The sequence below is a fragment of the Melanostigma gelatinosum genome, assembly GCF_949748355.1.
Source record: "Melanostigma gelatinosum genome assembly, chromosome: 1".
Taxonomy (NCBI): Eukaryota; Metazoa; Chordata; class Actinopteri; order Perciformes; family Zoarcidae; genus Melanostigma; species Melanostigma gelatinosum.
In genome coordinates this window covers 3,787,363-3,813,147 of record NC_136634.1, presented here as the reverse complement: position 1 = coordinate 3,813,147, position 25,785 = coordinate 3,787,363, and the positions used below count along the sequence as shown (strand labels likewise).

The 25,785-nt window shown below is 44.5% G+C and overlaps 2 protein-coding genes across 8 annotated transcripts in view; both read right to left on the bottom strand.

The window, feature by feature from the left end:
- kif21a (kinesin family member 21A) overlaps positions 1 to 16,184 on the bottom strand; it is a 35,022-nt gene extending 18,838 nt beyond the window's left edge. For both annotated transcript variants that reach the window (XM_079270332.1, XM_079270333.1), the window contains exons 1-7: positions 15,918 to 16,184; positions 2,174 to 2,396; positions 1,641 to 1,823; positions 1,069 to 1,209; positions 750 to 881; positions 494 to 664; positions 21 to 136 (exon numbers count right to left, since the gene is read on the bottom strand). In XM_079270332.1, coding sequence (XP_079126458.1) covers positions 21 to 136; positions 494 to 664; positions 750 to 881; positions 1,069 to 1,209; positions 1,641 to 1,823; positions 2,174 to 2,396; positions 15,918 to 15,961 — 1,010 coding nt within the window. In that variant the 5' untranslated portion in view covers positions 15,962 to 16,184. The remainder of the gene's footprint in view (positions 1 to 20; positions 137 to 493; positions 665 to 749; positions 882 to 1,068; positions 1,210 to 1,640; positions 1,824 to 2,173; positions 2,397 to 15,917) is intronic.
- Positions 16,185 to 17,929: 1,745 nt separating this feature from the next.
- LOC306785299 (proton myo-inositol cotransporter-like) lies at positions 17,930 to 24,886 on the bottom strand. Of its 6 annotated transcripts, XM_079279627.1 has the most exons (13): positions 24,799 to 24,886; positions 23,622 to 24,085; positions 23,155 to 23,314; positions 22,198 to 22,406; positions 22,001 to 22,109; positions 21,722 to 21,885; positions 21,292 to 21,406; positions 20,696 to 20,821; positions 20,367 to 20,485; positions 19,638 to 19,790; positions 19,172 to 19,341; positions 18,664 to 18,732; positions 17,930 to 18,577 (listed from the first exon to the last, which is right to left on the bottom strand). In XM_079279627.1, the coding sequence occupies exons 2-13, from the start codon at positions 24,046 to 24,048 to the stop codon at positions 18,569 to 18,571; spliced, it is 1,830 nt and encodes a 609-aa protein (XP_079135753.1). In that variant the 5' UTR covers positions 24,049 to 24,085; positions 24,799 to 24,886; the 3' UTR covers positions 17,930 to 18,568. The 6 variants fall into 6 exon arrangements, with proteins under 6 accessions (XP_079135753.1, XP_079135748.1, XP_079135752.1 ...); XM_079279622.1 differs by having other exon boundaries at positions 17,930 to 18,732; XM_079279626.1 differs by having other exon boundaries at positions 17,930 to 18,732; positions 22,204 to 22,406.
- Between the last annotated feature and the right edge of the window lie 899 nt (positions 24,887 to 25,785).

Here is a 25,785-nt window from a genome sequence, read left to right as displayed (position 1 = left end):
GACGTCAGCTGACCACCCACCTGTTTCCTCCCAACGAGTCCTGCAGCAGGCGGGTGAGTTTGGAGTCTCTGTAAGGCACATGAGAGGAGCGCTTGCTGCGGTCACCCAGAGCACTGATTACATTCCCCAGAGCGAGCTGCAGCGACAGAGGAGACACCAGTTTCAACGGGATGCAGCAGTTTATTCCACGACTGTTGGTTTCTGTCAATAACTGAAGGAGCTTGTTCGTTCAGTTAAGACTCAAGTTATCACTCCGCTTTTCAACTCATTTGGGCCTGAAGGGGATCAGTTGTACGATGTAAATGAGACAAAGATGCACCATCGAACTTCAAACTCTCTCCTGTGCAGTATTTCTCTTGTTGCGTAGGTGATGAATGGTGAGACTCAGCCACTAGATGGCAGTCACGCTCCAGTATCTCAGCGGCTTCTCTGCATCACTGAGTGACTTTACGAATGCTGCTGGAGCGATGCAGAGGAGAGAGAAGCGGCTCACCAGTCCACAGTTGATGGAGATGCCCTCTTTGGCTCGATCGCCCGTCGCTCCGGTTCTCTTCAGCCTCTCAGATCCGGCAAGATCCACAAAGTGGAACTTGGCCGTCAGCGTCTCGTACTCGTCTATCTCGGCGTTTCCGTTGGACACTCTGTTGTCACTCTCACCTTCTTGCTGAGTGACAACAACACAAAAACAGTTAAAGTCGGCAACATTAAGTCCCGTCAGCCGTTCGAATGATGCCGGAGACCGTACGAACATTGTCGGAGGCACAGACGCGAACTTGGCACAGGTGGATGGTGAAGATGGCGTGGGATCGAGAGCTCTGGACGTTCATCTGAGTGCTGGCTGTGGTGCGAGACAGAGCCCCGAGCTTCAGGCACTGCATCATCTGACGGGCCGAGAGAAGAGCGTTAAATATTCACAAGCAAACTCACTTTGATACAGCTGTGGGAAAAACAACAACAAACACTCTCTGGCAGTTATAAAAGCAAACACCAGAGATGGAATGAATATTATTGGGGCTGTTACAATGAGCCAGATGTTTGTTACACACACACACACACACACTCCGTTACCTCGGCCTCGGAGGACACGGTCCGCGTGGTCACTCCCACCGTGTAGATTCCACCAGTGGCGTCCTCGTGGATCTTGATGTGAGATTTCTGCTTCGTGTCTCGTGTGGAGTCAAACAGGTCCAGAACTTCCTCATTATAAAGCTACAGCACACACACACACACACACACACACCACTTTAAATCAACATCAGAACATCTGATGTTCAAATCTCAAATTCAGAATTTCTTGGACCTTCTTACGAATATCTTCTCCATCACCAGAGGAAAATCCACCCCTGTTGACTAACATCTTTAGAGTTGTGCTACAAAAAAGTATTTGTGCGAGAGCTTATATTTAATCAAGGCAAACAAATCTAGCTAGTTTAAGATAACCCCCCCCATCCCGACGACAGCTGCTGCAGTTCAATCGTCAGTGTGGATCTCTTGAAACGACGGAGCGCTGGTGTCAAAGCCGGTTCGACGAGCAGCGTCAACAATAAGAGGCTGACCCCCGACATCTCTGTGAAGCCGGTGATGCTGCTCGTGAGAGAAACATTACTTCCTGTTGGTTTTATTTCGTTTCGGTCGTGTACCTCGAGGAACTGGGCGTTGATCTTGAACTCGGGGGCGGGGAGTCCCTGCTCCTGTGCGGCCTGTCGGCGCTGCTCGATGCCCCTGTAGAGGTGGTGCACGGCGCGCGGGACGATACCCAGCTCCTCTTCCACGAAGTTCACGTCGAAGCCCGTCCCCATGGTGTACGTCTTCCCTGAACCCGTCTGGAGCGGCAGGAGAAGGAACCGACGTCATACAAGAGAACAAAGAAATATTCGGATTATTTTATTTTATCGGGGGGGGGGGGGGGGAAACGGGTCTGATCCAGGACAGACGGTGCACTTCACAAGTAGGCCAGCGGTGACACAAGCAGTTACTGGGGAGATATGGGTTAATATGGGCACACATTAAAGATGCATAGCTCTCGAAAAGTGTGTGTGTGTGCTTCACTGGGTGAGGTGCTTTGAGGCCCTAACTTGCATATGTTAATATGCTCTCATCAACTCTCTCCACACACACACACACACACACACGATTCAGCCCTGCAGCTGTGACAGCGAGGACAGACACTCGCCTGTCCGTATGCAAAGACGGTGGCGTTGTAGCCCTCGAAGCATCCCTCGATCAGTTTCTCCGTGCAGCTGGAGTAGATGGCCTCCTGCTGGGAGTCCATGTCGAACACGTAGTCGTAGGTGAAGGACTTGTCTTTCCCCAGGATCACCTGAGGCTCCCCGGGCATCACGTATGTACAGATGTGACATCCCTCTATCTTCTCCCTGGCCAGCTGAGGACGAATCCTACAGAAAATAAATAAAGTCAGAGCGATGAGAGCCTGGAAGGAGGCTGTGGGGATCAAACCTGTGAATGACAATCTTTGACAACGCGATCATGGAGCTGCTTCGCTTTAAACCGGAGTCAGAGCTGGTTCACACATGGTAATTACCGCGCTGCATTGATGTAACTGTTGGCAACCACATGAAATAAACCCCCCGTTGAGAGATACTGGAACTGGTATTTGGAAGTCCATGTTCTTTTTCTCCGTCCTAAATTATGGGAATATACTGAACTAATTTTTTGTAATTGCAAACATTTTCATCTGCTCCAGATGTGTGTTTTTTGTACAAGATGACAGCAGGGTCAACATCCTAATCTGACCCAATACTTTGTCCTGTAAAACCTTCCAGCTGGGTCAATATGTACTAAACCAGTGAGTCCGTCTGTCTGTCAAAGCTGTGCCTGAACTCTGGCAGGGATTAACTGGTTCAATGTAGATGTGAGAGAGTGAGAGGGTGAGAGAGTGAGAGAGAAACGGTGGGTGTGGCAGTGAAAGTGAGCGTTTCATTATTTGGTGAAAGAAAGATGTTTAAACATTAAAAACAAACACACAAAAGAATCATCACAAAATGATCCCGTCTCGACGGTCTAAGAAAAGGATTTCGAGACATACAGGTTGAAAACAACCTTCCAAAATTTGGTACAATTCAAAATAAGCTTGACAGCAGTTATAAAGTTGTACTAATTTGAAATAGACTGTCTTTTGCACATGGGGGAGACGCTCAGTGTTCGTACTCTCAAAGACATTGATTGAATCAGTACATCACGTCTCGTCCCCTTCAGGCGTTCCTCAGAGTGAGAGCTGGTTGGAGATGATGAGAAGCAGAGAACTCATTTTCTAGAAAGGTCTGTCGGGACCGAAGCGTTCGTTTGATGTACCGACTCAATAAAGAGCGGAGTGCAGGAATCTACTCCTGAGCAAAGACACAGAGCTGCTCTACTTTTAACCTCAGGCTTCACTGAACATAAAACTGCAAAGTCGTGGCTATCAATCCTAAACCTCAAACACTACAACTCCTCAATAACCTTTAGGTTTTGGAAAAACATCGTGGTTAGGTTTAAAAGGACTGCGTGCAGTTAGGTCCAGGCAACAAAACGAAGGTAAGAACACAACCAGCTGAACCAACCAAAAGCTGCAACCCGTCCACCATAAGCGCTCTTTTTGGATATTAAATACTACGTCACTTTATCAGACTGCTGCTTAGTCATGTAGATGCATTGAACTTTGTGCGACCGCCACGAAAAAAGACCAGAATTGACTTTCCATTGGCATCATTTTCATCCTGAGCGACACGGAAAAAAGAAGACGATTTCAACGAACTCTCCTCGCGGGTTCAGCTCACTGGAAGAGAAATCACCTGACAGCGGGCCGGCTCGGTCCTGTGAGGATAAGGGCCTCATTGTGCCTCAGAGCTCGGGGGGGGGGGGGGAAAGACAATGCAGTGAGGGGAGCACAGAGCGGCCATTGTGTGTCCGTCTGTGGGACACTGGATCCCGACGCTGACACAGACGCCTCGGCAGCGGGATTACACGGCTGGACCGAGGCGAGGGAGGCGAGGTAACGTCCACCAACTGATCTTTGTTCTTCCTCCGGCTGCTTTGGTGAAGCACAGTCCTTCAAAGGGTTCACATTATGTGTTGCATTCATTCCCAGGCATGTCCCAATCGTCTCTTTTCTCAATTATTCATGATGACACTAATCTGGTTGTTGACACAACTGTGTTTCCCACTGAAACAAAGACCAACTCTAACATGAAAATAATACACTTTTAATAAGAGATAAAACATCAACTTTCAAGCATCATTTAAGCAGCAACTTTCATATGTTCAATTCACTCTGATCACTGATGTTTCATCTCTGCTAAATGTCATTCAGACCTTTCTGTGACTCTTAAGTGTCCTCAGTACAACCAACCAGCCTTCAGCTGTTTGGATCATGTGATACTCAAACGTCACACATCCTCAGGAAACAAACAAAGACACAAACGTGCTCTTTAATCCGTCTCGTGTTCTATTGTTGTAATTCACAATAAACGTGAAATGTGACAAATTCACCGTGCTCAGCCAATTACATGTTTCTGTGGATTGTCAGTGTTTTAGAAACCTAATCCTTTGTTTCAGACAGTTTAGCTCACTAATCGGGTGTGTAATGCCGTTTCTCTGCCACAGTGCTTTCACACACGGGAATCTGATGGCATGCATGTAAACAGTGAGACTTCTTGTTGTACCTTCAGGATTCTGGTTCTCATCAATGCAAACATCAATATTAGTTACAAATTGTAGCAGTTTGCAGGATACAATGTATTTACAATGACATCTGAGGCTCCGTTTGGTCCGTCTATAAACATGATTTAAAACACAGAAGTTACAGATGCTTTGCTTTATTTCTGCTTTTCTAAAACACAGCTCGTCTGAGCTGCTGCCGTTCAGCTGTGAACACCGGAACACGTCTAAACCCATCACAACACACCACCGTCAAACATCTTCCTCACTGCCCCAACAAATCATTAAGAGCACCGCACATCACTGAGAGGGAGTAAAGCGAGAGAGCGAGAGAGATTTCTGAGAAAATAAAGTAGTCGTTGTTCAGGTTGGACAGAGAGAACCTGGCTCCTGCTGAAGATGAAGAGGAGGGAGAAGCCTTTGTTCACGCACACAAGAGCTGAAGCTCCACTCCCAGCGGTGGAGGTTTGCTGAGAGCAGCAGAGCGGCTGTTTGGGGATGATGTCACCTGCCACGGTGACATCATCACCTGCCCACTCAGCTTTAGGCATGACGTCTCACTGTCCTTCACAGGGTGTGAGACAGGCAGGCCTGTGAGCGGCAGCGAGACAGAACAAGAGAAGAAGAAGTGTCTCACACTCGGCTTGCTGCCAGACGCTGAAGGTCGGCTTCTACGGGCCTCCTTGTGAAGAGAGGGGCAGCGGGGGGGCGGTAGCTCTGTCACATGTGTACCTTTCACGCACTGCAGGATATTTGTTTTTAACACGACACTGTGTGACAGAAGGGTGAGGTTTCCCTTTTCAGTTCACGGCGTGAGGACAATTCACAACTGGAAAGGCAAGTTCTTAATTACAGAAGCATGTACTGAATTATCTTTGCAGTCATTTGTCTTAATCTTCCCGTCAACCACTGTCCTAGAAAAGGTCCTCAAGGCCTAACGTGAGCCCAGTGAAGTATTTAAGTAAGAAAATACTACTAAACTCAGGTGTGCAAGGCTCACTGTATGAAACAGGTTCGTCACGTTTTGCTCAAAATTGCTTTTTGAAGCAAAAGTTTGCCAAATACTTCAACTTTAAAAAGTTATCTAAAGCAAGCCCTGATTCCAGCATGTAGGTAATAATGATCCTTTTTAAGTGCACAGATTTGTGCATCAAGCACCCCCACAAAAGATCATTTCCCAGGTCTTATTTCCAAGAATAAGGTCTGAAGCTGCTTCTTTAAACACTTCTTCCGAATTTATAATTCATATAAGTTTGGCAGACCCTTCCAGTGAGGTCTGGATATACATCACAATCTTTTATCTCATTAATCTTAAACATTCCCACAGCACTTTAACACAACACAAACTAATGAGGTATGGTTACGTCATAGTTTAACTGCACTATGCTATAATAGACTGTACACGGAGGGAGCTGGAACCATATCTGGACTTCACAGAACCGTGACAGACTTCATGTGAGGCGCCTCACTGTGCAGAAGCACGACATTATCATGCAAAGGTGGATAATGATATGCATTCACTTTGATCACCACTCTGCAGTTTAGGCTACAACCTCAAATACTCAGAATCTCTGTAGCTTTCGGTGGAGGCTGTTAAACTGCCTTGCGGTACAATGAGAAGGTTCCATTTTTAGTGTTAGAAACCCGTCTAGAGGGGGTCGGTTCCGGCCAGACAGGACCACCTACAGCACCAGACAAAGAGCTCAGAGCACCGCGTCGACTGTAAACTGAACCCCGCAGACTAGCTGCAAAAAGAAACCACAAGCACATGCAATCTGTGCCGCAGTCCGAAAATAAAACCCATCAGTCACCGATAAAAGCTTTAACTTCATATCTGTGATTTAATATTGCCTTATAATGGACCAATATGTCTTTATGTCTGTGCGGCACAGAGACGCTGTGCGTGACATATGGGGACCGGTAATGGAAGCGGAGAATTAAAGTCTTAATCCGATCCCGGCGGGGTATAAAGCCGGCCCGGAGGAGGCGGGGCCTCGGAGAGAGACGGACAGGCTCAGCATCCTGTCGCCCGTCAGAGACGTGAGGTTAACTCACCGACGACCCAACGTCTCCTTCTCAGAGCCTCTCCGTCCTCGTCTCTGTCTCTGAGCCTCTCCGTCCTCGTCTCCGAGCCTCTCCGTCCTCGTCTCCGAGCCTCTCCGTCCTCGTCTCTGAGCCTCTCCGTCCTCGTCTCTGAGCCTCTCCGTCCTCGTCTCTGTCTCTGAGCCTCTCCGTCCTCGTCTCTGTCTCCGAGCCTCTCCGTCCTTGTGACTTGAAGCTCGAGCACCAAAGAGGGTTCATCTTATAATTATTCTTTACGAAGAGGGATCATGGCCAAGTCAGTCTGGGTAAAAAAAAATCTAACATTTCGAGGATTTGAAAGATGTATTCGCCGTAAAGTAGAGTAAAAAGAGCCCTGGGTCAAGTGCAAAGATTGTCTGTGCTGCGTTAAGTAAAGTATTTAAATAGTATAGAAAACAGCTATTTCTATGCTAGAAATAAGGCTTTTTTCTTTTAATGGAAGCTGACAAATATGTAGATTTTTAGCCCAAAATGAGTTGTGAGAGTATTTGTACAACATACAAAACCCTCAATCACAACCCCGTCTCCTCTGAAACACGTGGTTAACTTTGTAGATGGAAACAGAATTTCGGTGCGAAACTGCACTTCAAAATGTAACTCGCTCAAATAAATCCTCGAGCGTAATACTGCAGTATTTCTCAATGTGTTTATCCTGCAAGTACAAACAGAATCAACTCAGCTTTGAGAGGAAAATGGAGCGTCATGTGCAAGACGTGAATGTTGACTTGTAAAGCGTTTATTTAAGATTTGACTTGCTGTCAAGGACCTGAGACATGAAACAAACTCCAACACGCACGAGTCCGCCCTGGAAATATAAACCTCATCAGGCTAAAGCAAGAACAAAGCAGCCCGTATATTTGTTTAATCTCCATCGGCAGCAACTAGAGAACAAATTCATCACATATTTGCACACGAGGCCAGCGCTTGCATAAACACGACGCCTGCCCAGGCCTGTGTATGATGATCTGCACAGCGCTGCCTTGCTGCTGCTGACGTGACGCTTATTGGTTCATCTTCCTCTGATAAAGCGCCGGATGTGCATAAATATTAAATATCCAACTGATCCTGGAGCTCGGGAGCCTTTTTGGCTCCAGAGTTCATTGCAAAACCACACCTCAGAAAAGATGTTTCACTTTCAGTCATCACATTGCTGAACACAGACGGTGCAGCATCGATGGTTTAAAGCCTCTTTTTTTTTGTGTTGCATGTGTGGACTTTGCAGAGTCAGTTGTGGACTGCAGTGTCATTCAACCATGTGATGTTGACACAGGAGTCCCCTCTCTGTGGCAACCACAGGACACAAAAACTATAGCCCTGTGTGTGTGTGTGTGGGACACGTCAGCCAGCCGCCGTCTGCAGCTTTCAAGGCAGCCAGAGAGCAGATAACCGGTTGTGTAAACACGTCAGTGGCGGTCGAGCGGAAGTCGGTCGGCTCCATGCGTTCACCGTTTTATTTCCTCTCCGTTATTTGCTGGTCGGTGGCCAATCGACACCGAAACGTTTAATAAAAGCACCACCCACGCCGAGCGCTCACACCTGCAGCTAAATTAAAATCCCGAACACCTCATGAATATGCAGATGCAGACAGCTGTTCCATGTTGTCAGCAGGTGGTGAGGCGGGTCATTTGCATACAGCGCTCTACAGCACGGTTTCATCCACGCCTGTATTGTAGGTGCGAGACAGAAAGCTGTCTGACAACCTCGCTGTGCATAAAGGTGTGAGCCGTGCGAGTGGCGTGTGAGCATGCATCACATCTATTTTGTTACATTTCAACAAAGTGCCAATGTCGCTAATTTCTCCAAGTTTCACCAAAAATGTAGCCATTGGTATGAATCGAAGATTAGCACTGAAATAACTTCATGAAAAAGTCATCCACAGCAAGTGTGTGAATTGAGGAAACATTTAAAATCAAATGCAAAGTATTTGCCGTTTCCAGTTTATTTACTTTTCTTTGTTTCACATCGTGGTTAATTGAATATCTTTGGGGTTCGACTGTTAATTGGACTTCACATTGGACTCCTGGCATTGTTTTGCTATTGCCTGATATTTCGTGGATGGAATGATCCTTCATGATGAAATGCATCATTGGTTGCTGCCCTATCTGAGATGGTCCCACCTAAAGTTAGGAGATTGGATGAATATATTGTCTATGAGTGATTGACTGAGTACATCGCCAGTTGTGATTTTTGTCATTTTATTTCGGTTAGTCAATGATCTGCTCGGAGTCGCTGCTCAACAGGACGAAATGGAGAGTAGGTGAGCCGGTACATCTTCACATCTAACTGTGAATTCAGGTTTTATTTTAACCAAACCAGAGTTGGTGAATGTTGGAGAGACTGGTGAGTTTCATGGTTTGTTTCTGTTGCGTTTGAGTCGACTGTGTCTATCTCACAACAGAAGCTAGGGTGGGAACACAATGCTTGCCCATATATCGGCCGGTTATTCAACATATCGCTCAACTCTAACACAACCCCCATTAGTCCAATAGTTAATAAACTGGCTTAAGGACGCATCATCTCAATCAGGCCAGATATCACCTCTAATATCACATTTAATGCGCCGTCTCGTTCGCTGCAGCCTCCTCACATAAATAACAAGGTGGCAGCTCACTATGCAAACAGAGCTATTCCTGACGTTCTGCTGGCAGTTTGATGATGGAAGTTAAGTTACATCCACATCCTATTTGTGACGCCGATCCACATTTAGACCCTCGGCCGTTTTCAGCCGAGCCCCTTAACTGGACAGATCTGTACGGTGAGGAGAACGCCGAGTTGTGTTGGAGTGAAAACCGGAGGAAGAATAACGACAACGAAAAAGTTGAGCACGAGGAAGACAAAAGGCAGCAGTGCAGAGAACATCATATTTGCATGGGCGTGGTGTACACGGACGCTTCTCTATAATTACATCCAATTTATTCCTGCAATGACCAGCTCGTTTCCTAAGTAGCCCACTCTGACGGGGGAGGAGAGGGAATCCATTCCTTGTCATGAACATGTCCACATGTGGTGCGCGCTGCTCTGCATCGCTGCAGATGCGTCTGGCAGAAATGTGCCGACTCCTTAAGAGGCTGCGATATAGATAACCGAGGTCTCGCTGCTCACGCTGCGGCTGGTCGACGGTCTATTTTTGGGCCAAGTTGAGTTTAAGTGTAGGCTATGCTTAGCGTCCGCTTGGAATGGAAAAGCCCGCCGTCTAGAAAAGAGGGTCATGGCGGCCAAACACTGGAAATGTATCTGGGTTCCACTCAAATTACCGCGTCACAGTGGGACAAAAGCCAGTTACTGAAGATAATTTGAATATGTGATCATTGAGTAGAGCAGCAGGGACTCAAGTACAAGTATGTAGTCTTACTTCCTTGTCGGGCTACAAGTAATTATTAATTTCCTGATTAAAAAGTTTCCCCACAAGACGTCGTCAAACTAGTTTGTCAAATGGTCTTCAATTTAAAAATATTTAAAACAGAAACAAGTGGCAAAGCTGGAGCCAGAAAACAGTCAAGAATCTTTAATTGCCAACTTATTCTGATGATTGACGAATCACTTTGCTGTATAATTAATCATTTACCTCATTGCATCAAGTAGAAATGACAGATATTCACTGGTACCAGCTTCTCAAAGGGAAAATTTGCTGCTTTTTCTGTTTTTGTAGAATTTTATATTGGATATCTTTACGTTTGACTGTTGTAAAAGGACATTTGTCTCCATTTTATAATAAACAAGGACTGTATGCTTACTGCTGAAGTTCATAAGCATATCAGCTGAAGGCTTGATTACAGGATGAAGAGAGCACCTCTCATATCAATACGACATTATAATGTCCGTCAGTCTGAGTGCACTCTTTATCGTGCCATAAAAACAAAGTGATGTACGGTCAGTTTATCTTTCTCTTTAATGAGCCGAGTCTATTCAGAGCTCCAGCTCCTTCAACTGGTGCTGCAGGCAAAGTCGGTGTTATTCATAGCTTCCGTCTGGGTAACACGTTAACACTTTGGCTGACACGGGAGATGTGGACCGCCTCTGTTCTGACTTGAAAGACAAGCAGCATGTGCAGAGGAGTAGTACGGCTCCATGCGAGCTCCACCTCGGGCCGGTTCCCCAACAGAAGAATGTGGATCGCAGCACGAGGACGCAGACAACGCAAGTCACGGACAAAGAATAAGCCAGACTCCAGAGGAAAATCCATAATTATTGAATATAGTCACGTTACACCCGAAGCAGCATTTTCCATGATGAATCTCATGACGCAGTTTGGACTGGCGACATTTAACCGGACAACAGTAAAACGTTGAGAAGAACTGTATCATTTTGTCTCCACGCTTTGAGGAATCTCTTTTTACCACTTGCAGTTTAGGGCTGCAAGTTTATGTTCATTATCAATTCATCCAGGGCTCCAGACTGCAACCACGTCAGGCTGCTCTCATCCACCATTCACAGCAATACCTATGAAAACGAATGCAGCGCAATTCATAGAAATGCCACGAAACTGCCAAATCGTCGGAAAACGAGCAAAAAAACAAGGAGCAACTTCTCGTAGCATACGAAAAGTTGCACGAGGATATGTTGACCATTTAGTCGCCGCTGACAACCACTTTAGGAGACAGTGCTCCTAAATTTTAGAACTCTGAGAACCAGTGCGAGTTGCAGACATGCCCCCCAGTTGTTTCTGAGTCATCATCGTATATCATGGGAAGGTGGGAGTCAGTGTGTGTGTGTGTGTGTGTGTGTGTCTGTCCTATCACCTGGGTTTGCAGCGACGCTAATTGCATTCATTAGTGCTTCAAAAGTAGTGCGTGCACAGGAAGCACAATGAATATCCAGTCATTAATAGGCTACCAATTCACAGTTTGATCAGTTATTATAGCAGCTTTATAGAAGAAGCCCATAAGACTTGAGCCCACTATGAATTATTTGGTGTCTATGTTTGAAGAAAGCACGATTTCTCTTTGAGCAGAACTTCACTTTATAACTGTTCCTTTAACATAAAGTGCATTGTTATTTTAATAGCTCTGTAAATTGTCAGAAAACTGCTGGCTTTGCCTCATCGACAGAGCCCTCATTTAAATATCGCACAGGACAAAGGAAAGCAGCAAATCCTCACATTTGAGAAGCTGAAACTCAGTAATATTCTGGATTCGTGTCTTGAAAAACAACTTCAGCTGTTAAATTATCAAAAGCATTTCTGATTAATTTAAGTTTCATCTGGTGCCAGCATCATTCCACTTCCAAAACCATCACACGGTTCAATACATATTCACGACATACTGTAATGCAGAAAATGTGTTTTTCTGGAAATATCGTCACATTCAGCAATTCTGGGATGGACCCCTCTGAGTCCTATGCAGTAACATACTGTACGTATATCATTCAGCTCAGACCGAGTGAGGCTTTATGGAACACTTAGTGTGTCGCGTTTCACATGAACCGGCAGAATACACATTCCCCTCTTTTTACCATCAGCAGGTGTTTAAAGCTTAAAGAAGTAGAACTGTAACACGACACAAGGGTGTGAATTCTACACTGGACTTCTAGTTACAACAATGTGAGGAACAGCTAGAGACCATCACACACACTCTCTCACTCTCACACTCACACACACACACACACACACACACTGCTTGGCTCAGTGGATGTGAACAAAGCTGGAGGTCTGGAGAGGCTTTGGACCCGTCGGGGTCTTTTGTGTTTGCATGGTGATGCCATGGGTAACGAAAACACGTATCCGAGCGCCCACTGGTCCTCCGCCAGTCCTCTACTGGTCCTCCGCCAGTCCTCTACTGGTCCTCCGCCAGTCCTCTACTGGTCCTGCCCCTTGTTGCTCGGAATCTCAGCTGACACAAGCATCCGACTCTTACGCTCCGTCAGGATTCAGCTGCTTATTTTCCCACGTCTGTTTTCTTTAAATTTAAGACTCAAAGTATGTCGTGTTTGAGGAGACCTGTTCCTCTCCCCGTGTTTTAACGATCATTCTGCACCCCACTTGTCTTCAGTCGAGAGGCCCCTCTCCTGTTTGCGCTGTAAACACAGCTATTGTCAGCTGTTGTCTCTTCCCCCCCCCCCACAGGTCATTAAGTGATAGCAGATATCGGCTCTAATCGTGCAGCTCATTTTAACAAGCTTTTCCTACCACAGTTAACCCCGTCTCTACGCTACAACCTGAGGATTACGACTGAGCCACTTATACCAGTTGTCGCATGCCATGTCATTACATTAAAGTACGGCGTGACCTAAGCCTTAAGAGGTTTAGAGACCTTATTCATTTCATTATCACCGTTGTGACGGCCTTCAGCTGAGCATCGAAATAAAGTCCTCACAAGGGGGGAGAAGAATAAAAAGGTAAGAGACCTGATGCGATGTGACTTTCCAATACGCTTCATGTTATTGAGCAGCTAATGAGCTTGGCAGCGAACACAGAGTTGTTACAGCAGATATAAAAAGGCCGAGTCGCTCCCTCTCGCTTTGATCCGCACGGCTCGTCAGTCACCGCCTTGTCAACAAATGGCGGCTGCTTTATGGTGGTGCTACTGCAGAAATACGCCCCAACAGGCAGGTTCAACAAGTCCTCACTTTCCACCTGAGCCCTGCCCCTCAATGCACACCAACCCATTTAAGACCAACTGTGATGTCTCGCGCTGTGCAAACACGTCCACTACGGTACGATCTATAAGCAGCCTGGGAGCCGCGCTGTGTTCCAGCGCTCGCCCCTCTCCGTGCATGGCTAAACGCATACTGTGGACGCAAATACGACGCTGAAGAGCAAATGTTTTGAGCTTGGAGCTCCTTTGTGGGAGTCTGAAAGAACAGGATGGCCTCTGTTGAGATAAGCTCGGGTCTTAAACCGATTGACCGACCTCCAAGTGGACCCCCTCGCTCCGTTAACGACCCTGCTTAGGGCGCTACGCAATCTGGGTTCAAGACTTATGGTTTACGTTGAAAAATCGCCAGACTCCAAGATAAGCTCGACATTCTTCCCATTACATGCACGTCTTCAGGTATTTTGTTGACACACCCACACACTTACTCCTGCGTAGCGAGGAGTGAGCATACCCAAATATGTTGGGTTTGAAAGCAGCGGAGCGGCTTGAACCATCACGCCCTGTGTGAACTGGTTGAGCACGTGTACGGTGAGACTTGTCAACAGTCATCGTGACAAACTATTTTGCCAGTTTGGCAGCAGTTTAAAAACAAGCCCCTGCAAACTCACTACTAGAGCTGGGTGTCAAAGAGGAGAAAAAAGCTGCGCAAACCCCATTAAAGTTTTACAGTTTAAAGTTTTACAGGCATCATTACATCCTGAATGCCTCAGAATTGTAGATTATTAGTGGAGTCATGATGCCTTTTAATGAGAAAGAAGAATGACTGTTTTTATGAGAAATGTAGTGCGCTAAAATCAGGTCTGTAATTTAAGCTCCCCCTGTTACTGGATGGATGCTGTCCGCACGTCCACTGCAATGTGCACGCTCATAGGAAAGACTCTTTTTAGAAAGTGAAAGTCTTTTTGAACACATATACTTATGCACAGTATTTTTTTGTCAGTGGCCATAATTCATTTAGCAATTTACCTTCACAGAAAGCATCCTGTATCAGATTTAGGGTGAGGAACCAGCTTTTGTGTCAGTTTTGAGGCCATAGTCGCGCTATGTTGCCGAAACTGAAAATATGGTTGCCAGTTATACCTCAGCTCAATGCAACATAAAAGAATAAAAGCTTCATTACAGGCACCAAACAAAACTCTTTGTGGTTACGTTACAGAATTCTAATCTTGAGTGTTATCAGTTGACATGCCCACCATTCATTTCCTGATATACAAAACAGCAGTCGTGCAGCTGTTGTAATGTTCTTCACAGATCCCTCAAAATGAAACCAGCAGGTCACTGGTTGCTTGTTTATCTGTTCACTCCCTTTCAAAATGTGGTTTTCTGGACCTTTGTGCAGACTCAAGCTGTCGGTGCCACGTTAATGAGGAGCCCACACTGTCACTAACTGCACTCCCTGAGGAAGTACTGTCTAAAAGTCTCTACATGTGTTTGATGGATATATCCAAGATATCAAACGGATTCAGCGGTGCAAACAAGCTAAAAAGATAAAGATAGAAACTAAAGTCGACGGTATAAAATGTAACCACCACATCAGCTGTATTGAGCCAATGACAAAAGCAGCACGTGTGCACCTTCAGTGGTTGCCGTAGCTCAGTGCTAACGCTAGCTAATGGTGTGCTAACGTACTCTGCTAATGATAGCTGCACAGGTTAACGTAGGTGGGAAAATGGGAAACCAGGAAGCTCTGGACAAACATGCTCCACACACAAGATGATGATGATGATGATGATGATGATGATCTTTTATGAACAAGTGCACGTGGGGGTGATTATTAAAAAAAAAAAAGACACAAAAGGGGCAAATCTAGGCATGGACAGGCTGGGAAAAAAACAGATACAGATGACAGAGACGAGGATGAATGCAACAACACAGCCATTATTTGTCATTTCATAATGGTCAAAATGGTCTCTGGATGGCCTTGAGTGAGGGAGACAGTGGGGGAGAATGGTTTCCCATCATGCCACTGTGCCACCTCACCAGCTGGGTTGGGAGCGGCCTACTTCATCACAATAGCGCATTAAGTGGATGTACTTGAGAGGAAAAGAAGCCTCTTCAAGCAAACGGGTCTGAATAGACAGTCACAGGCGTGGATCAGTAGAGCCTTAATCTAAACAAAGAGCAAATACTCAGTGTCCTTTCCTTGAAAGCTGGCTGTCAGTTAAAGCTCTTCTTTCATCGATTAACTGTCTGTCTGCAGGAGGCTTTGAGGAGAGACACAGCCCGTCTCTCTCTCTCCGATAGCTCAGCCCTAATAGATGATATCATCCCTCCTCGTGCATGCAGTGTGCTAGCGATGGACCCGTGTGTGCGTGTATAGCTGTGCAATGGGTGTGAAAGCACACTGTGGCCAATCCAAAAATCTGTCATGAGAAGCCGGTAGAAAGCATCAAGAGGTGCCCGGCTGGACCTGGGTCACGAGATAGCGCGTGTGTGTGCGCGCGCGCAGATGCTGCTGTCGACGTGCAGGTGTTTGCAAGGCCTGCGGCACCGACTGACAGGTGGCACCGGGCGCAATTAAAGCCCCCTGCTACGCATGTAGCCCTCCTGATGGAAACATGGAGAGAGAAATGGTTGGTGACTTACCTCAGCGCCACACGGACTGAGCTTTCATCCTGCCCTGAAGTCATGACTCCTTGTTACACGATAGTCGACAGGAAAAGAGAACAAAAACAAACTGTTCTGCTTTGGGCAGAAGAGCGAGAGAAGAGAAACCGAGTGCGCACTCTCGAGCAAACGGAGCGGCTCACTTCGACTTCAGCGCCGCCATTTCTTAAAAAAAACACCAACAACTATCTTAACGGTGTGTTTAACCGTGATATATCAGCGGTGTGGTCCACATTGTCGCGTCTACGTGCGCCTCATCTCTGCGCAGTTCGGCTCGCGGACGCTCGAGCCCACATGCAGACTGACGCCGCTGTAGCTGCTAGGTGAGCCACTGCACGTGCACACGCGCGCTGGCGTGCATATAGAACGCACACACAAACACATGCACGCGGGCACTCGCGCGCCCCCGTGCTTCGCAACAAGTTCGACGCACCGGGGAGGGAGCCGCAATGCGTCAGCAAGCCACGCCCTCTCCGGGGCTGCGAGATCACGTCATGATGGGTGTGAAACACATGTAGAAAAGTCAGAAATAAAACTTTAATTTTGTAAAGATTTCAAAAGAAAAAAAAATGTATATATTATATATATGAACAGTTAATTGTTCACTTAATAAATTCCCTCAAAAGAAAAAAAATAATTGATTTATAATTATAATTGTTTAAATTAAAATTAAAGTGTCTAAAACACCTGTAGACATACTGCCAAATGCAACATCAAGTTTTGTTTAATTTATATTCATTTGTTTAGATGTTCATTATTTTGTATTACGTTTTTTTATTTTATTATGATTATCATTTTTTGTATTTTCCCTTATAATGGTATTGACATGTGATCAAGCTGTGACAGATTTTATTTTTCCTACTTTAAGGTATATTTAAAAATAAATTTGCCAACAAAATATTTCTATCAATTTATTTTAGTTAGTCATTATTTAAGTGATTATGCATTGAAAAAAAGGGTATTTCTTCTCCATGAATCTTCATTATATTACAGTACGAAATAGGCAGATATAGAGATGTTTATAATGAGTTTGTGTGTTAAACCCACATGAAACATGAAACAGTGCTTTGTAATCTACATGCTGGTGAAAGACTTACCTGCAGGTTAGTGCAGTCGGTCTGTATTCACTTCTGACTCACTTAAAGGAACTTTCAGTGCCACCCTGAGGACATGAACCATCATGGTACCATGTGAGGCCCGAGAAGAGATCTGAAGACGATTAAGTGACGGGACAGTAACTACGTCAAGGACATAACGGACTTCTTACGTGCTGACACAGAATGTCTTCGTGATCACAGACGGGAATTAAAGGGCGCATTAAAGGCAAGGCAAGTTTGAAGCACATTTCAACAACAAGCCAAACTAATCAGTTTTATTTGTTTAAACATGGCGTGAAGACACAACACATACTGACAAAAATTAAGAAAGATAAATTAGGTAACTAGCACAGAGCAGCCAAACGAGAGTAGGAAAACATGTTATCAAAATGTACCGTGCTGCGATATAGCTAAAATGATCTGTATTTTACATATAAAATATTGTTATAACTACCAGGATGAAACTGTAAGCAACAATATAAAATAGATGACTTTTCTTTTTTAAATATACTGGTCAAAGACTTAGTCAAATAAAAGCAATTCGACTTTTATAGATACTGCGATATTGTCCCCATTTATACTTCCGACATATTTATGTGAGCTCACAATTATCTCTGAGTACATCATGTGTTATTTACATCACATATCTTCATCATGTAGTTGTGTTAACATGTTTAAAACACGTAAAATATTGCTTAAAAACAAGAAAAATAACTAAGCCACAGCACGCCAGGGCTACATATTAAACGTTTGGTTTGTGTGTGAAAGCCTCCGGCACGCCACCCGTCCACTTCCTGCTGGGCAGTAACACCAGTACAGCATGTCTGCCCACACCTTAATGTTAACAGTGCATCAAATGGTGATGTTTTGCATCATAAATACTGTCACAATGTGTGTCTGTGCATTTATTTATTCCAAAGATCACATTGATGAACAAAACAAAATCACAGAGACGAGGAATGTAACTGTACATACAGCGTGAACATTTCTTATACACAACATTTAAAACAGCACGCCTCATTATTTGTCATTAAGTTGAACAGATTTATTGGTTTTCCTTCTCAACACAAACATCCCTGCTCTCCAAAATAATGTTTCCCTTTTTAATTTCTCCCACATGCTGGTAATTAATAAGATTCACATGAATACTAGTCAGGTGATCTCACTGCTATCATAACAAATACGACAAAGGATTATGGATCAGTAACCACAAAAAGATGTACTTTGAAATATTGGATATTTTCTGTTCCCATAATTATGAAGGTCTTTGTGCCATTTCCAAATGTTTCACTCATCAGAATCAGTTTAAACATCTCCAGATGTCTGTAGATTACTAGAAACATTACTAGTTATTAAGTGCAACATTTTTAAAAACACAGATGCACTTTAACAAAATCAAGACTGTGCCTAAAAACTTTTAATAAGGAATCGCATCCATTTTTATATTTTTTTAAAATGCAAATTGGCATATATCAAAGTGTCTCTGTGCAAACAGGGTGCTGTGGACGAAGCTGCTCTGTATAACGTGGTTCATTATCTGAGCTGTGAAAAAAAGAGATTGAACATTAAAAAAGGCATATTAAGCACAGCAGGGAAAGGTATGAGTAGCAGCTGGACGCAGTACTTACAGTTATATAGGCTATGGCGCTGTCTGACTCCACCGCTCCGTAGTTTGCCGAGCTGACGTCTGAACCTTGCTAGAAAAATTTTAATATTTGAGCAACGCGTTTTAGCAAGCTGACATAAAAAAATCTTTTAAAAACACATTCTCGCTGGTTAACATATTTTGAAGTCATGCAAAGAGCTCTTCACTGGAAATCTAAAATACTACCAGCTGGGAAAACAAGCCATTTCCCAAAGTTCATGTCCTTAAAATACAGATGATCAGTGTGTTAATCGAGGACTTTTCCATAAGAGTGCCATAGTCTGTAACCAACTCCCAGGTGAGACAAAGATGATGAGCAAGGGGAGTCTTAGCCAATCACCGGAGAGCTCAGGCAGCCCCCTAAAGACACCACGGTTACTTTTTCCTCCCCGCATCAGGAAGCCGAAGCACCAAGAGGAAAGAGAGAAAAGAAATCTTTACTCTACATCTGAGGCGTCGTTGTCAGAGGGGAGGTAGTTGCTGCCGTTTACCCGGGTGTATTGGACGTGGTTGTGAGTGGATGAGGAGGCTCCACAGGAGCAGAGCGGACCGGTGAACAGGTTCTCCACGTCCTCCAGCTGCAGGCCCTGGGTCTCAGGGAGGCAGCCCAGGACGAAGAGGAGCCCCAACGCCACCAGGCCCGAGTACATGAAGAACGCCCCTGGAGAAGAGATTGAAGCTTTGTTTATGTTTGCATGAGTTTTACCGGCAAAACGCCAAAAACCAACCCCTCACAATGCCCCGCAGGAATTGTGATCAACTTTAAACTCATAACTCATATTGATGGACTACTTTATTGCCTTCATACAAATCCTGTAAAGAAAGAAAATATCTCATTGCAGTCCAAGAAGAACCCTGTCAATTCTAATGAGATTTAAAGCCAAATGGCAGACAATGATCTACCTTTATGTTCATACAATCACGATCAATATCATGACGATAGGACAGTGTACTTACCGTAATACGTCAGATACTGAGCGACGTGGAGGAAGGTCAGGGACACCAGGACGTTGAAGATCCAGTTGACCCCGGCTGAACAGGCGTTGCCGGTGCTGCGGGCCCAAAGCGGGTAGATCTCAGAGTTCACCGTCCACGGCATGGTGCCCATACCTAACACACAGAGACGTTCTCATCACCAGCACCGGATGCACCACATGGAGGGTTTACTACTTTCACTTTTGGTCGCTGGAAACAAATGTTTCGTCACTTTATATTCCGAGCAATAAAGAGATGATGCAGTTATATGTCAGCTTAAAAATGAAAATGTGACATGTTGTATTATAAATTTCCACTTTTGTGTTCAAGTTCATCTGGTTCTTTTTCACTTGAATAAATTTCCACATTTGTTTATGCTGTTGACGGGTTCCTCGCAGTTTTTACCCCAAAATCAAACAACCTAATTTGCTACGACAATTTCTCAAAAAGGGTGCGGTATTAAAAAGCGTTGCCTCTATCTGGCAACCGTTTCCTGTATCAGCCAAAAGGGCTTGTGTCACGCTCGGTGAAAGGTGTGAGATATTCCTGTGGTTGTCTAGAGTTAAAAACGTGGTGCATACATTTCATTTCTTTCTTTCTTTTTTGTTGGGAAATATGTAAACTAGCTCAGAACAATCAGAGATGTTTCATATGTCATAGAAAGATTCTAAGGAGACAGCTGGATACGAGATGAGAGAAGTGGATTCAGACCCGGAGCGAAGAAGGCGAGGTAGAGGAGGAGGCCCATCAGGACGACCCAGGAGTAAGATGTCGGACAGTAGTTGTAGGCCCACATCGGGCTCTTAGTTTCCTCCGTCTGGTTCAAACACCTGGATGAAAGAAAACATTGTAAGAAACTGAAACCAGCATTTGCATGTCTTTGCTTCCAATAAATGCCACTTTTGCTACTATTTCATGTGCGAAGCGATCGAAGGTGATCACAGGGGCTTTGACTGTGGGTATATTTTAAACATATGATGACCACACGGGTGTCTCACATCCACACAGAAAAACAAAACTAAAAAAATGGGCCTCCTGACCTTCCCCAGGCGGCGTGATCTGTGGACGCGTGACTGACGGGAACGCAGGAGGAGTCGAACACTCTGCTGCTGTTTTCACGATAACAGAATCCACAGTCTGGATCCAACATGCAGAACTCACAGGACCTGGAGGACAGAGCCGAATGTAAGGAACCTCTGAGACAACGCGGAGCAGCGATGACTTCACTCGTGATGAGATCGTGAAGCGATTGGTCGAATCATCACAGAAATGAAGACAAAGTTCACCTCCAGGAGTCACATTGAGCTAAATATAAGTGCCGTATATGCGTATTAATCTTATCGATGGCTCCAAAGGATTTTTGGATATTTCCATATTTGTGAAACAGAAACAGGACTCATGAAGAGATGGAAATAAATATTTTTTTTTACACTACCACTGGAAATTGTATAGTCCTTACAGGCGCTCTTTAGACAAAGTGTTGAAACCTACTTTTCTTCAAGACATAAATATTCAACAATCAAACCAAAAGGATATTGGACTGGCAATATTTGCCTACACATCGCAGTTGTTGATAAGAAAAACTACAAACTAACGTCTCAGAATTAGAGGTAATGATTAAAACGTGTTCTCTTACCCGTATAGTCGGCAGCTTGAGTTTTGAGCGTCGAACGGTTGGAGGGTGGTGGGCGGAGAAAACTGGGCCGAGAGCAAGAACCCGACGGCCAAAACGGTCAGACTCAGACCGGTGCCTGCATCAGAGAAAACCAGACTCATTAAACAAAGCTCGGAGAAAGAATAAATCCTGAATAAAGAAATAAATCCTGCAAGAGACTTCGGCACAAGACTACAACTAAAACCTAGAGAAAGATATTATCAGTAACTGAATGCTAAATATAACGAGCTAAATATCAAATTACTGCCAGCAAGAATTGTTCCGTTTCAAAATGATTCTATTCCGTTGTGATTGATATGTTACTGGTGTGTTATTTGACTAATCGCTGGGTAATAAACTATTCAGAAATTTAAATAAATCAACTAATTACTGTAAAACTGAAGACACAAACCTAAGAGACTGCCCAGGGTCAGCTTCCTGCGGCCCACTCGCTCCACCAGCCAGACTCCAACCAGGGTGAACACAAAGTTGGTGGCAGAAGTTGCAGCAGTCAACCAGATCGCCCGTTTAACATCCCGCACCCCCGCCATCTGCAGAATGGTTGCACTGTAGTACCTGGATATAAGTTTTTATAAAGAAGCTTTTACATTGGTGGCCGATGTGATCAGGCAGAAGGGAGATCATCATCATCATCATGCGTGAGCCGATACAAGACGAGGAGACGACCTACATAACGGTGTTTATCCCAGCCAGCTGCTGAAACATCTGGAGGCCGCAGCCAACGATGAGAGCCCTTCGAGTCGGACCGTGGTTAAAGATCCGCAAAATAACAAGGCCTCCTAAAGAGCAAACAGACAAAAAAAATAAATCTATAAAGGAATATTGAATCCATGTGCCTTATTTCTTTTTAACATATCTTTCACTCACTTCCACCCGGCTCTTTCTCCTCTTCCTCGATGCAGGTTCTGATGGAGTCGTACTCCTCGTCAACGTTCCGGCCTCCTCTGATCCGGGTGAGAGCTTGGCGGGCCTCTTGGCTCCGGCCCTTTAAGAGAAGCCAACGGGGGCTCTCCGGCAGGAAGAGGAAGCCCACGAACTGCAGCACTGCCGGGACAACGGACAAACCCAGCATGTACCTACAGTATGGGGGAGAACGAGATGTTAGTGGTGCTAAACAAATAATCTCAGGTCTGGGTCTGAAGACTCAATGTCAAGCTGCTTCATCATTGTATAAACCTCTATCATGAATAGAGGCAGCAAAGACACACAGATGTGTTCAGAGCACAAATATTCATTGAATTTGGCTTTTTTTAGCTTCACAGTTGCCTTTTTAAAGCCCAGTCCATGTATGATCCTCTGTTCGCTCCACCTGGGTCCTGTACTGGGTCAAACTTTGACAGCTATGAAGAGGTCATCAGCCAAAATTACTTTTTTGGGGGGGATTTAATAAAGAAGTGTGACCAAGATATGTCATGGTTGAAAATTAAACTAGTCAGTGCCCTCTGGTGGGCAAACTATGCAACTGAAGTCTTGATGCCTGAAACCTAGCAGGCCTTTCTAAGAATGATTTATAGACATGTTTTACATTATTCTAGTCACTAGTTTTGTTGTGTCTAAGTTTTTAAATTTTATTCTGTTTCATTGTTTTTTTTAATCACTTATTTTATATTATTTAGGTTGTACAACTGTATTCTATTTGATTGTTTCTTCATTAATCCAGTCTATATTTCACACTGTTTTACCACCATTACTGTTATAATAGCTTTAAATTCTATTCTATTCATCAATCACAAAGACAGAGGTAGCGTAAACCAACTAAAGCAGAGGTCTGACATGTAAAGCTACTAGCAGAGGAGACAGCATGGCGGTAGAACTGATGCTCACCTCCAGCCATCGTGGCTCATGTAGCTGAAGGCTCCATCGATCACACTCGCAATGAACTGGCCACCGGTGATGAAGAGGGAGTTGATGGTGACCAGCTGACCTCTCTTGTGAGGGGGGGAAACTTCAGCGATGTATACAGGAACCGTCATAGAAGCAATGCCTGATGGGAAAAAAACAAACAAGAAAAGGGTTTTGTTTTAACGAATGCAGCAACACTTTCCACACTTTATACGATCCTATGCTTCCTTTCAATGCAAATACAAGCAAGCAAACACTCTGGTCAGTGTCTGACTTTTGCAGTCAAACCAAGAAGTAACAAGCGTATTTTTTTACAATGTACTACTGCTACTAGTCTGAATACTTCTTGTGAATGTGTGGAACTGTATCAATGTGAAACAAGGTGTTTCTAATCCCTTCACTTCACCTGGCTAGACAAGACTTTATGGATCAAAATGACACAAACTCACCTATGCCCAAACCAACTGTGACTCTGCCCACGAGAAGAACCACCTTGTCCGGGGCTAAGCTCAAGATGACGCCCCCGACGCCGAAGATGAAGCTGGCCAACAGGATGCAGACCCTGCGCCCCAGCCACCCGTTCAAGGAGCCTCCGCTCAGGGCCGAGAGCGCCGCGGCCCCGACGGTGCTGGAGACCAGCAGCTCCTGCCACAGAGCGTTCAGGTTCATCTCCTCCTTCAGGAGCAGCATCGCCCCAGAGACCACCCCGGTGTCATACCCGAAGAGAAACCCCCCCAGGGCAGAGAAGAACGCCAACACGTAGACGAACCCCGGCGTGGAGGCATCTTGGTCCGGGAGATCCCCACCAGCGGCAGATGGCGACCCAATGAGACTCTGCTCTCCATCAGCCACTGCTTTCTGTCTCCGGCTGCCCATAGAGATCTTGTGCCTCAGACTGTCGTCATCGTGGCTGCTGGACGTAAGGAAGAGACCAGGAGCTCATTCAATGAAATAAAAAAAGCGAGTTAATTGTGCTGCATCATGTTCAATACCAGACGTCCCAATAATCACCAACTGACATTTGCTTCAGGTCCAGCTCGAGAGGAGAAACAGGGAAGAAGCTAGCATGTCGACATTTTAACGGCTAACAGTTAACGTTAAGTTACTTGCTAACGACATTTCGCCATAAGCTCCTGCGAGTCTCTGTTCTGTTATTACAGAAGATTTCAGTTTCGTGTCATGTTAAATGGCCTCAAACTGCCTTCAAACGACACTTTACCAGCGGCAGTGCTGCCGCTGTGATCCGTGGGCGGCCATGTTTAATGTTTACATCACGTGACTCACTCACGTGACTGCCCTCTCAGCATAAAAAGAACAAACTTCTCTAAAAACAATGTTGCGATTTATGAATAATCGAAGACAACAATCATCTGCATTCCAAATCATTAACAGGTATTTGGAAAGTATATTTTGAATATCCAACTTATTACTTATTTAATTTAGGAATAAACTGACACTGTCTCAAGAACGCAGCGCCAAACTAACAAACAAGCTCAACCCGCTGTCAGACATCCAATGAAGCCCAAAATTCAAAATCTAAAACGACAACATCACACATGTAAAAAAGTAAAATAAACAAATGTTATATGTGCAACATAAACTCAACAATCCGTCTGAAGTGTGTACCTGTGAAAAGCTTACTCTGGAGCACCGCAGCAGGAGTTCTTGTTGTCCAATTCAACAACAGGGAAGTTGACCCCGGATCACATGGTGGCGTTGCAGGAAAGGAGGATCCTAAATGGGCGTGTTCGAACACGTCCATTCAAATCTTTAAAGCTAGTATGAACTGTCACAACTGATTTTCAAAACAGCTGTTTAGCCTTTAAAGCCTGAACAATAACTGTCGAATTTAGGTTGTATTTATCAAGGCATAATTCACCTCTTATTTTTAATTATTAGATCAGGTCAGCTATTTGTATTTTTGTTATTTTATTGTTGGCAAATTATTAATTCATTTATGTTTGACTTTTATCCCCAAATAGAATTTTTTCAGTCAAGCCAATTCCAATTTTTGACAAATGCAAGAGGCCTTCATTACAGAAATAATGTTAAGCAACAGCAAATAAATGTGAAGTGACGTAATAAAATACATAACATTTACAATCTAAAAAATAAAAATATAATTCGTTGTTTTTATTTAAATATAATCAATAAAAACAAAACGTTTTCATTCCCTATCTTTCATTGTTTTTATTATTCAATTTTTTTAGACAACAGTTTAAAGCTGACTTAGGCACGTGACAATATCACTTTGAAAAAAAATTTAATTAAAAAGAACGACCCGTCACACTGACAGTGTAAATACCGTAAACACACTACTAGATGCGCAGTGGTGGCGACAGAACCGACAGAAACAAAAGTTTAGATTTTGTTAAATTAATCGCAATTTTGTGTGAAGTGCTTCACGCCGAATTTAGATCAATATTGCAATATGTTGTACGCAGTTTTCATATGAGCCATACGGGCTACGTACCGTTGCCCAATCGCAAACAAACGTTACAATGCGGATTGTTTTTTAACGGAGTACTTTCGCGAATCTGCGCCAAGTCTATATGTCACACTGCTCGGTAAAAATCCGCAAATCAGACATCGGGTGGGAGGAAGCAGACTCGA